Source organism: Solea solea, chromosome 10, assembly GCF_958295425.1.
Source record: "Solea solea chromosome 10, fSolSol10.1, whole genome shotgun sequence".
Classification (NCBI taxonomy): domain Eukaryota; kingdom Metazoa; phylum Chordata; class Actinopteri; order Pleuronectiformes; family Soleidae; genus Solea; species Solea solea.
In genome coordinates this window covers 16852597-16866091 of record NC_081143.1, presented here as the reverse complement: position 1 = coordinate 16866091, position 13495 = coordinate 16852597, and the positions used below count along the sequence as shown (strand labels likewise).

At 40.3% G+C, this 13495-nt stretch overlaps 1 protein-coding gene across 2 annotated transcripts in view; it reads left to right on the top strand.

The window, feature by feature from the left end:
• evi5l (ecotropic viral integration site 5 like) overlaps positions 1-13495 on the top strand; it is a 32933-nt gene that overhangs the window by 4823 nt on the left and 14615 nt on the right. For both annotated transcript variants that reach the window (XM_058641395.1, XM_058641394.1), the window contains exons 2-8: positions 9830-10198; positions 11088-11277; positions 11558-11782; positions 12124-12198; positions 12390-12515; positions 12672-12815; positions 12934-13023. In XM_058641395.1, coding sequence (XP_058497378.1) covers positions 9957-10198; positions 11088-11277; positions 11558-11782; positions 12124-12198; positions 12390-12515; positions 12672-12815; positions 12934-13023 — 1092 coding nt within the window. In that variant the 5' untranslated portion in view covers positions 9830-9956. The remainder of the gene's footprint in view (positions 1-9829; positions 10199-11087; positions 11278-11557; positions 11783-12123; positions 12199-12389; positions 12516-12671; positions 12816-12933; positions 13024-13495) is intronic.

Genomic DNA, 13495 nt, shown 5'->3' with positions numbered 1-13495 from the left:
AGCAGCTTGTCGTCTGGAGATCAGGAGGTCAGGTCATGATATTTTATTTGCTTAATTGCATTGTAATTAATGTGAATAATAAGGGTGCATCAAAATTAACCTCTGAGTTATTTGCAGTTTCACGCCACTGATGTGCAAAGGTTGTAGCGGTGTTAAACGCAGTATTTATTTTACCGTCACAACCAGTAAATGTGCATGTTTGAGGAGGAAGAATTACTACTTAAAATGTTTAAGCCCCTGTCAAATTAGTTCCCTGTTAATTTCCTGTCCGACATCTAATCTGGTAATCAACCTGAACCAAGTCCTCAGAAGCTTTTCCTGTTCTGTGCATAACTCAAAGCTTTATCAAGTGATATGGTTGATGTTGACATTTTCCCCCAAATTGGCTTACTGTTTCACTCTATTACTAATCTGCAGATTCATTTGCCAGTTAATTATTTTGTTGTCTGGTAAACAATAATGCAAAAATAAAAATAAAATGGTGAATTAAGCATCATCACCATCATCCAGTGGCAGTTGCTGGTCTTTGAAACAGGGGAAGCTCATTTCAGGCCCAGTCATTTATGCAAAATTCTGCAAAGGAACATCTAGAACAAGGGAACGCAATCATTTTTCAAAATTTGTATACTGTATGTACAAACAAAAATATCACAGAGCAAATAACACACAGCGACCAGCTATTTGTCTCAAGACTTCCCTCGCAAAATCCAAACATGACTATCATTCTGCAACGCTGTCAGTCAAAAACTGGTTCCGCCTTTCAGACAGTTCCTCCAATCATCATGCAGGAGCCCAGCGTCTGCATCCGCCCACTGCTCCATTGACTCAGAGAGAAGCTGAGCTTCCATGGAAGTGATGAAAATCACGTAAGACGATCCGTCGTCTGTGATAAAGGGCTGATTCTGAACAAACTAGTGACACGTTCTAATCACGTTGTAGCACACATTTAGTGAAATGTAAATACAACACGGTACATATTTGGTGACATTTTAGAGGAAGTCTCGGAGCCATCACCACTGCCATCAACATCCGCACGTTCCTCAGATTAAATGTGCAGTCCAAAGCCTATTACTATCATAGAAGTCCAAGAACAGTTGAACAGTAATAATAATCAAGAAGCTAAAGATTGTGACGATTTTATTAATATTAAGTCAGACGGTCATTTCTTTTTTTCCCCCTCACCTACGAAATGACTAAAGTAGCAACATCATCCACATAAAAGGTGGACTGGACTTGAGTGGGCATGGTCTGTGCATTGCATGCCACTGCACTTCATCTTCTTTGCTGACGCATGGAAACAGGGAGCAGCTTGATGACCTGGCTGTCGCGGTTCAAGCTCTCTGCACAGACAGCTCTCCTTCCACTCTCTTCTCTATTGTTCCTGTGTGCTGCAGATTTGTAATTGGATCCGTGTACTCCGTGTAGTTTTTACACTCGGTACGTTTACGTTTAGGAGGGAACAAAGTATTGTGTGTTGTGACTAAACCAGGCTTTTAAAATACTCAGGTAATACAAAATGACTACTACAGTATGTGTATCCACCTTGTTCCTATGGCCCATGAAACCGTGTCCATGGTACTGTCCTCTGGCACATCCTGTCACTGGATCTGAATTGGCGTATTCCATGGTAACTGGACGCTAATCACAGAGAGTGACTGTAAAATTTACCTGTCGCACCTAAAAAGGGATGATATGATAATTCCTCTGTCGTCTTCTAGTAACACACTAAAAACATAAAAATATACTGTTTTTTGCTTTACCATTAGCGATAATACCTGGTGTTTGGTTTTTTTTTAGTACTTGTTCTGACGAGGTTCCAAGCAAGCTGAGCTGCTACTAAAATGTGACGTCTACAGACCAGGGCTGAACAATTAATCACCAATCACAATACAGCCTAGGGAAATTTTCAAATGGCAGGAGGCGCAATATTTGTGAAAGGCAAAATGTGTGTCAAAATATCATTTTAGACTAATTATTGGTTTGATCTATACACATCTTATTCTACAGACGGAAGAGAACATCTCTGTTGCTCACAGATCTGCACAAATATCACACAGTAATCATGTTAAATATGTTTTTCAAATGAAAATGAGAATAATGATGTAAATGATATTACCAATCCCTCTGATATCTCAAATATTATTCCTGTCAAATTGATCGCAATTACATTTTTTTTTTCCCCAAACTCTTTCAGCCCTACTACAGACTGGAATCGAATGCCGATCTGTAGATCACTCAAAAAGAATGTCAAAAAAATTTGTTAATCTCCAATGTTTAGCAAAGGAAATGTCTTCATTTGTTCATTTGTCATTACAAACTGCTCATGCCTTCAGTTACTAGGGTTTGTGTGATTTGTGTTACATACTTGCTGCTTCTCCGTGCTATTGGATCATTTCATCAGTTACTGTGTAAAATGAAAAGAGGGAATGATTTACTGCATGGTGAAACTATGGACTTATGATCCACAACAATGACGTGTCACTGGGAGACTTTTGTCACACAGGCATGTTATGTTGATGATGAATACTTCACACAGTTAATCTGTAAAAGTTTGTTATGTGAGCTACTGAGCCATGTACTGTGCTCTTTCTTTGTGGTGAATAATGTACAACGCATACATTATACATTATACATTATATTACAAAAGGTTTAAGCAGCACTCAAATGTGTTCGGCTTAATTCATTTACAAATGAAGTTTACCCTCTTCTTCACAGATGCCTGAAAAAATAAGAGCCGCAAATCATGTTTTATATCTTGTGATTTTTCCGGTTTCAAAATGAAACTGATCCAAACAACCACAGTTCTCTCTCTGCTAACATCCATTTCCCCTGCAGGCTTGAGGTAGTTATTAAGCCAAGCCTGAAAATAAAATGTTCTTTGTGGCCATTTCCTCTCACAGTCCTTTCTAAAGCAAACATATGTTAATAACCAGAGCAGGAGATTAACTGGCAGCTCAGCTACTATTTGTGACAGCACTGCTGATAGCATATGAAATTAAAAGATGGTATAATGAGAGTAGCAGGGAAATATATGTCCATCCCAGCTTTAGCATCACATTAAACAGTGGCTGCGTTGGGATTAACAGCCACGGTGTTCAAATCCAATACCAATCTGTTAGATTACAGTTTAGATTTGGTGGTTCATCATTATAACTAGTGTCGTGCATCTTAACCCGACTGCCCTCTCGAACATTACCCATGCGCACATATACAGTACCTTTTTGCATTTGTCTTCAGCAATAATGCACAGCGTCATATTTGTGAGAGCACTTGGTGCTGAAGTGAGATATGTGTAAGATGATTTGTACTTTTATTGATCCACCTTAGGGGAAATCCAGAAATAGTGGCTATCACAGCAAATTTGGGAGTGTGCTTTAGCTCTAGAGGTTGACATTGTCTTTCATAGTGGTTTGGTTTTGCTGTGGTTCTGTGGTGCAGCTCGACGACAATTTAACGCTCAGCCCATTCGTACGTATGGTGGGCGCTGGTTGAAGACACCAGGTAGCACAGTGGTTAGTGGTTAGCACTGTTGCCTCACAACAAGAGGCTGCTGGGTTGCATTCCCGGTCTGGAACCTTTTTGTGTACAGACATGGGTTTCCTCCAGGACTCTCCCACCATCAAAACATGAATGGTAGTGCTATTTGGTTGTATAATGACAATAATGATGATTTCCTTTCCTTTCCTCAGCACATGCGTGCAGGCAAAAAAACTGCATGGATTCTGCTGTGACTGATACACATATATATATTTGATCTAGGACCAGATTTGCTGTGTGTCCTCACACACACATCACATCAGAGTCACATCAGCTGAAAATAATGGGATATTATCACTTAACCCCGGGAATCTGAATGTCACGCATGTGCCTGTGGCAGCACCCAGTTTTGTAGCATGACAGTCTCACATAATCCTGTTTTGAGATTAGCAAATGTAGTAATCCGTTTTATCCAAATTTGTTTCAGCTGTAAAATGTTAAGTAATGCACTGAACAAAGTAAAATAGTCTCATCTATCTATAAATGCATGGAGGGGTTGTCCGTCCCTACAATCGCGGGTGCCTTCCAATGTTAGGCTGATTTGAACATGATTATCTGGCCAAATTAACAGACACAATTTAACGTCATCGAACGCATCAGAGTCTTCCCGATTTCAAATCATCAGTATTAAACATGTTTGATATTTACGACTGAGCAGTGATTGGGGCGTGAGCAGAAGCCCCGCAACAACCAATGAGAGCAGGTTGACCGGGAAACAGATGTTGCATGATTTTGTTTAGAACCGTCTTCTCAGCCATGACTTTATTCACAGTGTTTTTGGGCACAAAACATTGCACACACAAAACAACTATTAAGTATTAAGTCCGCCTCCATGTCTGTTTATATTCTAAAGTCATGTTAAATCATGTGAGTCTCTGTGAGATCCCAAATCCCTGAAATCTCCTCCCTGAAATCCAATTTATTCAAATGATCAATTGAATTTGTATCGCGCCGAATCCCAACATACATTATCTCAAGGCACTGTACATAGTCAACATTATAGGGAATCTCTGACAGAACCAGACAAAGATGCGCAGCCATCTGCCTTGACTGGAAAAATGGGGAACACAGGAGAGGTGGAGGGACAGAAAGGGGAGAGGTGAGGTAGAGATAGAAATAGAAGAGAGAGGCCAGGAGCAGACATAAAACTTTCCGTGATGACGTTTATTTTCTTTGCATTTAAAGTTTGTTGTGTCTGTGGTCTCCCACATTTTTGCAATCAAGTCGTGTTTGAAAATCCTTGAGTGTGGAGCAGGCTTTGTTTGCATAACAGTCAAACAGGTCAAACTTGGCAGGTGAGTTATCAAAAAAGAGGTAAAACTTGACATTACATTGAACATGTACTGCAGTAGTATTTTTGAAAGTAATAGGAGGGGTTACTGATTATCTCTCACTGTGGCGCTCGTCGGTAGACGGATGCCAACATTGTCATTCCCCAAATCCTTTGTGCACAAAACATCAGCTGCAGCTCACAGACAAGTCAGTGGCTAAGTTACTAATTACATCTCAACACTTTACACTGTGCAACTTGTGCATGAGGGTTGTTCATAGAACAGACTTACCTCACTGTACTGATGATGTTGATGTTTTCCAGACTAATGTGTAAACATTCCTAATACAGAGAGACATGAACATGTGCAGTCAAATTCAGAAAAGAGTACATTTTACTACTTAACTATAACCACAACAATCAATAGCACCATATTACAAACACAAGTGCTGCATTTGTTGTTTTTCATTTGTCCTTTATTTCACAGGGTCACACTCACAACAGAGACCTGTTTTGAACAGATGGGTCACAACATTTACTTACAGACAGACTTAACTACACATTTAAGTTATTCATGCATTAATATATAAGCCGAAACCTTTAAACATAGCTCTACACGTATGAATACAGTGTATCATATTTTATAAACCTATCATACAAATGTATGATAACTGCTCAAGTAAAGAAACAAAAGTCTTTCAACTTTAAAGCTGGAATAGACAACTTTTTGGCCGACTTTACACCTGCAGCAGACTGCAGCGTCACATCCTGTGTGCCGCCCTAACAACAACAACAACAACAACAGAGTTAGCTGCACGCGAAGTCGAGTTATTGTATGGTCTCCTCTTGGCTTTTTGTCCCAGGGGAAGAAGTCGTCTTCAACAAGCGGAAAACCGGCGAAAGCAGAGGAGACAGCGCAGTTTTGTTGCCGCTTTTACGTCAGCTGTGCTCGGAGCCACCAACGTATTTCAGTTTTCACTTCACGTAGTTGTTGTGGGTGGAGCGAGATGCGTCGGAGACTTGTATTTACACTTATGTTCAATGTGCTCACAATGCATCTGAAGTGGTTTCCATGTAAATATATATACACATATATGTGTATATATGTATGTATGTATATATATATATATATATATATATATATATATATATATATATATATATATATGTACATATATGTGTATATATGTGTGTATATATGTGTATATATACATATATGTACATATATGTATACACATGTTATATATATATATACATACATATATACACATATACATATACATATATGTATATGTATATATATATATACATATATGTATATATATTACTATATTTTTATACTATTCCATTCCTCGACTTACTATATATTTAAAAATACAACTATGCTCCATCTAATACTATACACTGCATATGCTGGAGATGCATCTGCCTCTTTGTTTGTTGATCTTTATCAATCGTCGTTAATTTGTGTGATTCTGTCGTGACACCAGGTCTGAGGGAAAGTGCTCTTTGTCCTTATTGGCGTTGTGTATATTTATAACCGTGTTCAAAGAGGATCTGCTATCTATCTATCAAATCTATTTTCCTCTCCTTACTCACTGGGCTGCTTAAAAAACAGCTTTCACTGTACACACATTGATTGGGATGTACTTTTCACATCCTTAGCTCTTTATGCAGAGTGTGTTTAACTCGTCAATATGTCTGTTCTATGCACTTGGTTTTGCTGATAGAGTCATTCAGTGAGGGAGAGGGCAACATGAGAGGAAAATCATTGCTCCTTCTTTTACAGTGGGATTCTTTGAGCATTGTGGAGTCTAGCAGCAGTCACAAGGACACTGGCTTCTGTGGATGAATCTCGTGGAAATGGAGAGTTCACGTGTCAGTAACCAAGCATGAGATCATGAGTTTGCACCAACAGTGAGGTTAGCAACTACAGATTAACAAAGGGGTTGCCCTTGACGTTAGGACTGAAAGTTGCCGGGGGGCAAGACACACACAGGCAGAGGGAGGGTGAGGCACATCAGTGAGGTCTGGGGTTCTGTGAAAGCAAGCCGATTAGTTTAAGTTTCTTTAAATGCCAGTCATCTATGTCTTTCTGTTTCCCCGAGTCATAGCGGAATCATTTAGGCCTCAGGATGTCACATGTTGCATAACTTTGCTTTTTTGTAAGAGGAAAAATATGAAGTTAGTTGGTCTTTACGAATCAAAGAGGTTTTTTTCTTTTTTCTTTTTTTTTATCCTCATTTCTCATATGTCTTGATGAGGCCCAAAAAGATATTTTACATGAACAAACCAGCACTGCAACATTCCATGGAGGGGGCAAAGTGGACATGTTGAATAACTAACTGGACTGGAGTGTGTGTGTCACAGTTTTGCATGACTCACACCTTTTACTTGAGCTCTGTGACACAGATTTGATGGGGGGGGGTTTCTTCACTAAATGCACTTCATTATTTATTAACAGGTCCAGGTTTCTGATGTTTGTTTGGGCCTTGTTTTTTTTCTTGTCGCACAGCAGCAAAAATCAATTAAACTTGATTTATCGGACATTTATGATGGTTTTTTTTGCCATCATAACATTTTTGTCCATATCACCTTGTCCTAATTGCAAATGACTGTCACGCATTGCTGGAGAAATTCTGTTGCACAAAGCGTCAACCTTTTCCATTTGTCACGCGCCTTTTGGAAAGCATCGCAGTTCGTCCAACGCGCACCTGAAGAGTCTGAATGCAGAGATGAAGGTGAAACCTTCCACAAGTAAAGACTAACATGTTGTCGAGAATTGAATTCAACCCAGTCTTACGGCTGGCGTTGAAGAGACTACGTAATTGACAAGGCAGATGCATCACTGTGTGCTGACTCACCGGTCTAGCTCATGACTTTTGAAGAAAAAGCAGACGGTTGATTTGTTTTGATTGTTTGACACAAAGGTTTCCGCTTCATCTAGTTATCTTGAGTTAGTACTGTAGTTTTTTCAAATCTGTTCTGTCACATTCACAGGCTAACAATATAAAAGGGCTGTTATTTTGGAACCGTCTTCTGGCGTGTGGGTCTCATTGGCTTGTTAATGGCTCTTTTGATCAGCCTGGCTTCTGTGTATAAATGTGGCCCTTGTCTCTTCCTTGTGCAGTGTGTTCTCTGCTTGGACTGTTTTTATGCTTCCTCCTGTTTCTGCTCCTTTGATGTGCTTGTTTTTTGACATGGTTGATTGATCACACAGGAAGAAAACAATCAGTTCTGCAAAGTATTCCATGGAGTATTTATACATTTTCTACTCTCTACTGTTAATGTCATAGACTGTATATAAAAAAAGGGCGTTGTCCTCTGGTTTGGTCTGCAAAATGAACTTGGAACTTTGTGCACTTCTCACTTGATTTATAACATTGGTAAACATTTATAGATTATACATTACATCCATTTTTATATCCAGTGTTTTTATCTTTATTTCCTCCTTAGTAAAAAGCTTTAGTCGCTGCTATACAGTATTCAATGTTTTTAGTTTGGTTTGTTTGTCGTCGTGTTTATATAGTTACATGTGCCTTTTATATTCAGGTATCAGTCTTCATGGATGTGTGTAAAGATGAAAATGAATGAAAAGCACTGGACCTCAATGAGGCGTCTCACATTAGTCAGTTGAATGTTGCACTGAAGACACACATGCCTTTGTGTGCCCTTTTCTTCTGAGGGTCACCAGTCTGACCTGAAACAAACTGTTAAATCAAATGTGTATTATTACACATAACTTTAACCCTTTATCCCCCCCCCCCCCCCAAAAAAAAAAATGATTGCCTCTAAAAATGAATGCCATAATATGCTTTTTTATGAAATTTGACTTCAGCTGAAGGCTGCCCTAACTGTTCCTGTCCTGTGGCTTCAATGTATGTTACATTTAATTAATCTGACATCACTACATTCTCCCGCTGTAGTTTTGTTGCACACAGGTACAGTGTGACCCAGGCTCAGTCTGGGTGTGACATTAATTGAATATTTAATCGTCATAGGTTGAAATTGTCGGTTGTAACGCTGCTGACTGAAGACTTGGTTGTTTTGCGTCCTACAGTGTCCCTGTGTATCAGAGGAGTTAAAGTATGTGTTACATTAGCAGCATTGTTTCTGGTTGAGGCATCACAGCCTGTCTTTGTGTGAACAAATGCCTCTCTGAGAGCAGAGTGTGTCTGATGGACCACAATGCTCTCGGTCAGGATGATGTCATACAGTGACTAAGGGCCACTCCTTCAAAGCGGTTATTTGTGCCAGGGTGTGCGTCTTTACAGGGAGCAGCGTTATTGGCCATCGTAATTGGAGCAGTGTGTTTGTGTCTTCGCTCTGTTCAGCCGAGCATGAAATCTTACATTTTTGTTGATGTTTGTTGATGATGGCGTTTGTTTGCTTGTTTAAAACTGAAACAGTGGTGTGTGTGACTTTTAAATGTAAACAAATGTCCATTGCATTCAAACCACTGTCAAATGCGTTCCCACAGTGTTGATGAAGCTCGAAAGCTCTGCATTTCTCAGTATTGTGGTGTTTCGATCTCGTGTCGCCCGGTGACATTCCCACACTGCACACAGGAAGTGATTTGTTCATGGATTATGAATGAAAACAAAAGAAGTGGTCATGGAATGTTTTATAAGTGAGTTCCGTAGCTCAAAAAACCTAATTGTACAGCAGATAGATAAGATTAATATTTCTTACCCCCACCTGGCCCTGAGCTGCTGGTGTGTACACACAAACACTCCCTGTGTCAGGTCTGATAGTTTTGCTTGACAGAACCCGTACACAGCATACAAATAGTGCCACTTTGTTTCTATTCATGAAAACAAAACTGAGTTAATGTTGTTTAGTAATTTGATCTGGTCATTTTAAACGCTGTAGAGGTTTGACAGGTTCAAGTGAGTTGTAATGTGTTTGGTGAACAGGGCTGCACCTGTGATGATTTGTGTTTGTCATTTAATTTATGTTGCGCTAAACCATTTCTGTAATTTCCTCTTCATTTTCACTGAGTTTTTTTCTTCCTCATCACAGGTTTGAAGAGCTAGGTGGCCAATCGGGAGACAGCAAGGCTCACTGAGGAGGGAAGCCACCAGTGAGGCCAAGAGATCTCCTTACCCCATCCACACTGCTGCACACATCCCTCCCCATTATCACTACCATGTCTCTGCCCAGTGGCAGCCCAGAAAGAGAGGGCTCTGTCGGGGCTCTCTCTCAGCTCGAATGCCCTTCTTCCCCATCCGGAATGGACCCAGACCCCTCATCAACAGGCAGCCCAGTGCTCAGTCCAGATTCATCCTCCCATGATGCATTATTGTCTGCACCAGCAGCCTCCCCAGCAGACTCGGAGAACCTAAGTCCGGATGAATTGGAGCTGCTGGCCAAACTGGAGGAACAGAACAGGTAAGACCAGTAGCATAGAAACAAGTGTAGATTCAGGGGCAGAAATCAGCCTGGGGGGGGCATTGGGGTTCAGTCTCACAAACCGGCACCTGAAGCCAGCTATACAGGGCCAGGCAACCACCAGTTGAGAGAAGGGGACCATGGCCTCCACTTCTCGGGCTGATCCACAATCAAAACTCCAAAAACACCCACTGCAGAAAAGTCGTCTGAAATTCGTCGGTTAATGATCCGAGATAAATCGCTCTCTATTTGCTATAAATGATGCACTAAAAGAGATCAGTGAAAATCTAAAACAACATCAAAGAAACTGAAGTTTCTCATATGGAATACCCCACTTGCCAAACATATATATTTTATATACAGCGCTGCACCATACGGGGGTCTGCCACCATGGGCTCATGTGTCTGAGCTTTATTTTCTGTCCCTATATTCTACAGAATCTCACATGCCAAAAGGAAGTTGCACACCTTTTCAGGTGTTTACAGCAGGGTGTGTACTTGTGCACTCTACTTTTAGTCTGATCTCTCCTACACCTCAAGATGCGTGCTGAATATGTGGCTGTGGATTATTATTGTTATATTATTATTCTTTCAACAATAATGAAATTCAGAATTTCAACTGTCAGTCTAGAGACTTCTGAGTGAATGGACATTATCTACACAGCCGTACACCGCGCTGTGAGTCCACAATGATTTCACTGGTGTACACCAGGTCAGAGCATGGATATGAGTGTAGTTTGTCACATGATCTGCCTTTATGCGTATCTCAGTAACTCTCCAGGGTGTTTTTATGGTCCTCTATGGGGCAAATGTGCCGTTCCGCGGGGTCACGGTGTTGTTTCTCTCCCTCGGAAATGATTTGCCGTAATAAAACTGTTGTCTTCATGTAGGTTACTGGAGGCTGATTCTAAATCGATGCGGTCGATGAGTGGCTCGCGGCGCAACAGTGGCTCCTCACTGGTGTCCAGCTCCTCTGCTTCCTCCAACCTGTCACACCTGGAGGAGGACACCTGGATCCTGTGGGGACGCATTGTCAATGAGTGGGAGGAGTGGAGACGCAAAAAGGACAAACTACTAAAGGTGGGGCTTGTAAAGAAGAAAGCTGTCCCATCCATTTTCTTCCTGAACATAACTTGTGTATATAATGGACAATTAGAGCAAAATGGAACTAAACACACCAGACAATGGCACGCAGAGTTTGGCTTTAATTTGGCTGTTTAAAAAACCATCATTTAACACTGATATTCTGTCATTATGAAATTATCCCACAAAGTCCTTGTAAAATAAATCAGTTGAATGATTATTGATGTTTTGTATCTGTCTGTCTGTCTGTCTGTCTGTGTCTTTCTCTGCACTACAGGAGTTGATCAGGAAGGGCATCCCCCATCATTTCCGGGCGATTGTCTGGCAGCTGCTCGGCAACGCCACCGACATGCCGGTAAAGAACCAGTATTCTGAGCTCTTGAAGATGTCCTCTCCCTGTGAGAAGCTCATCCGCAGAGACATCGCCCGCACCTACCCCGAGCACGAGTTTTTCAAAGGCCAGGACAGCCTGGGCCAGGAAGTCCTCTTTAACGTCATGAAGGTGATCGCCGCAGCAATGTCACATCGCCTTAATGTCTGAACTCGGTTTAATGTCAACCACTTGAACACTCGAGTTGATTTTAATTCAATGAATGTATGATTTATGAAGTCATTTAGAATGAACTGATGATGTGAATCTAAAAAAAATCACGTGTTTTATTTCACAAATCTATTATTCCTGCAGTTGATTGTGAAATTAGGAAGTACTATGAACTTTGTAATGTGGTTTTCATTTCTGAAATTAAATTTTCACAACAGTCAAGTTTCCTGGTTGGTGTTCCCTTCTGGAAATGAATAGACTTCTGTTGACTCATGTTTTAATGCATTGTTTGTTTGTTGTAGGCATATTCTCTGGTGGATCGAGAGGTGGGCTACTGCCAGGGCAGTGCCTTCATCGTTGGCTTGCTGCTTATGCAGGTAATGATCAAATGAACCATAATAAGAGAATATTGCAAAATAAAAAAGGCTCTTTAAAGCACTTTGCTGTTGCTGTTATCAGGGTCATTATAACCTGTCCTGTTAGATTTCAGGAGTTACAACAACCAAAATCTGTTCATTTATAGCCTAGTAGAATTAGAATTTTGCTCATCCATCTAATCTCCTCCCAGATGCCCGAGGAGGAGGCGTTCTGTGTGTTTGTGCGTCTGATGCAGGAGTACCGTCTAAGGGAGCTGTTCAAACCCAGCATGGCTGAACTGGGCCTCTGCATCTACCAGTTTGAATATCTGCTCCAGGTAAAAAAAAACAACAACAACAACAAAGTAACAGCATGAGGATTGCAGTGTGAACTTTGTCCACTGAGGGGCAGTAAATCATTAATTTATCTTTTTTGACTTCTGATTTTGGGTTTACTAAGGTTTACAATCATGCTCTCGTTCCTTTTGTCTCAGGAGCAACTTCCAGAGTTGAACGTCCATTTCCGGTCCCAGAGTTTCCACACATCCATGTACGCTTCCTCCTGGTTCCTCACCCTTTTCCTCACCTTCCTCCCCCTGCCCGTAGCCACTCGCATCTTTGATATTTTCATGTATGAGGTAGGAAACACTATGAGTTTGTCTAATATGAACACACATTTGATGTGTTTATTTATTTGGTTTAGTAATCTAAAAAACAGTTTGTTAAGCACATTTCCTAAAATCTTATGACCTGCAGGGTTTAGAGATTATCTTCCGTGTGGGCCTGGCCATCCTGCAGTACAACCAGACTGACCTCATTCAGCTGGACATGGAAGGCATGTCGCAGGTCAGCAGACACAGCTTTTTGCACAGATTTCCTCTTCATAGAATCTAATAAAACAGGTGAATTAGTTCTTGATTTGTATGTATTGTTCACATGTGTCTGGTCTCTTGCTGTTGGAGTGAAACGTGTGTTTATTCTTACTCCAACTCTACCTATAATTACTTGTACATTTTCCAAGACTGAAGTCACAATTTATCTCATGAGTATTTCATAATCCATATGCAGTGATATTGCAGCACAAAGGCATATGAAGGATGTGAGTGTCTTTAATTTAGGGTTGGGAATTAATTGATATAACAAAATGTATTACAATATAATTTTCTGCAATACATAACACGAGGTCTATATATATATATATATATATATATGTATATATACATATATGTATATATATATGTGTATATATGTATATATATATATATATATATATATATATATATATATACACATGTGTGTATATATATATATGTATACA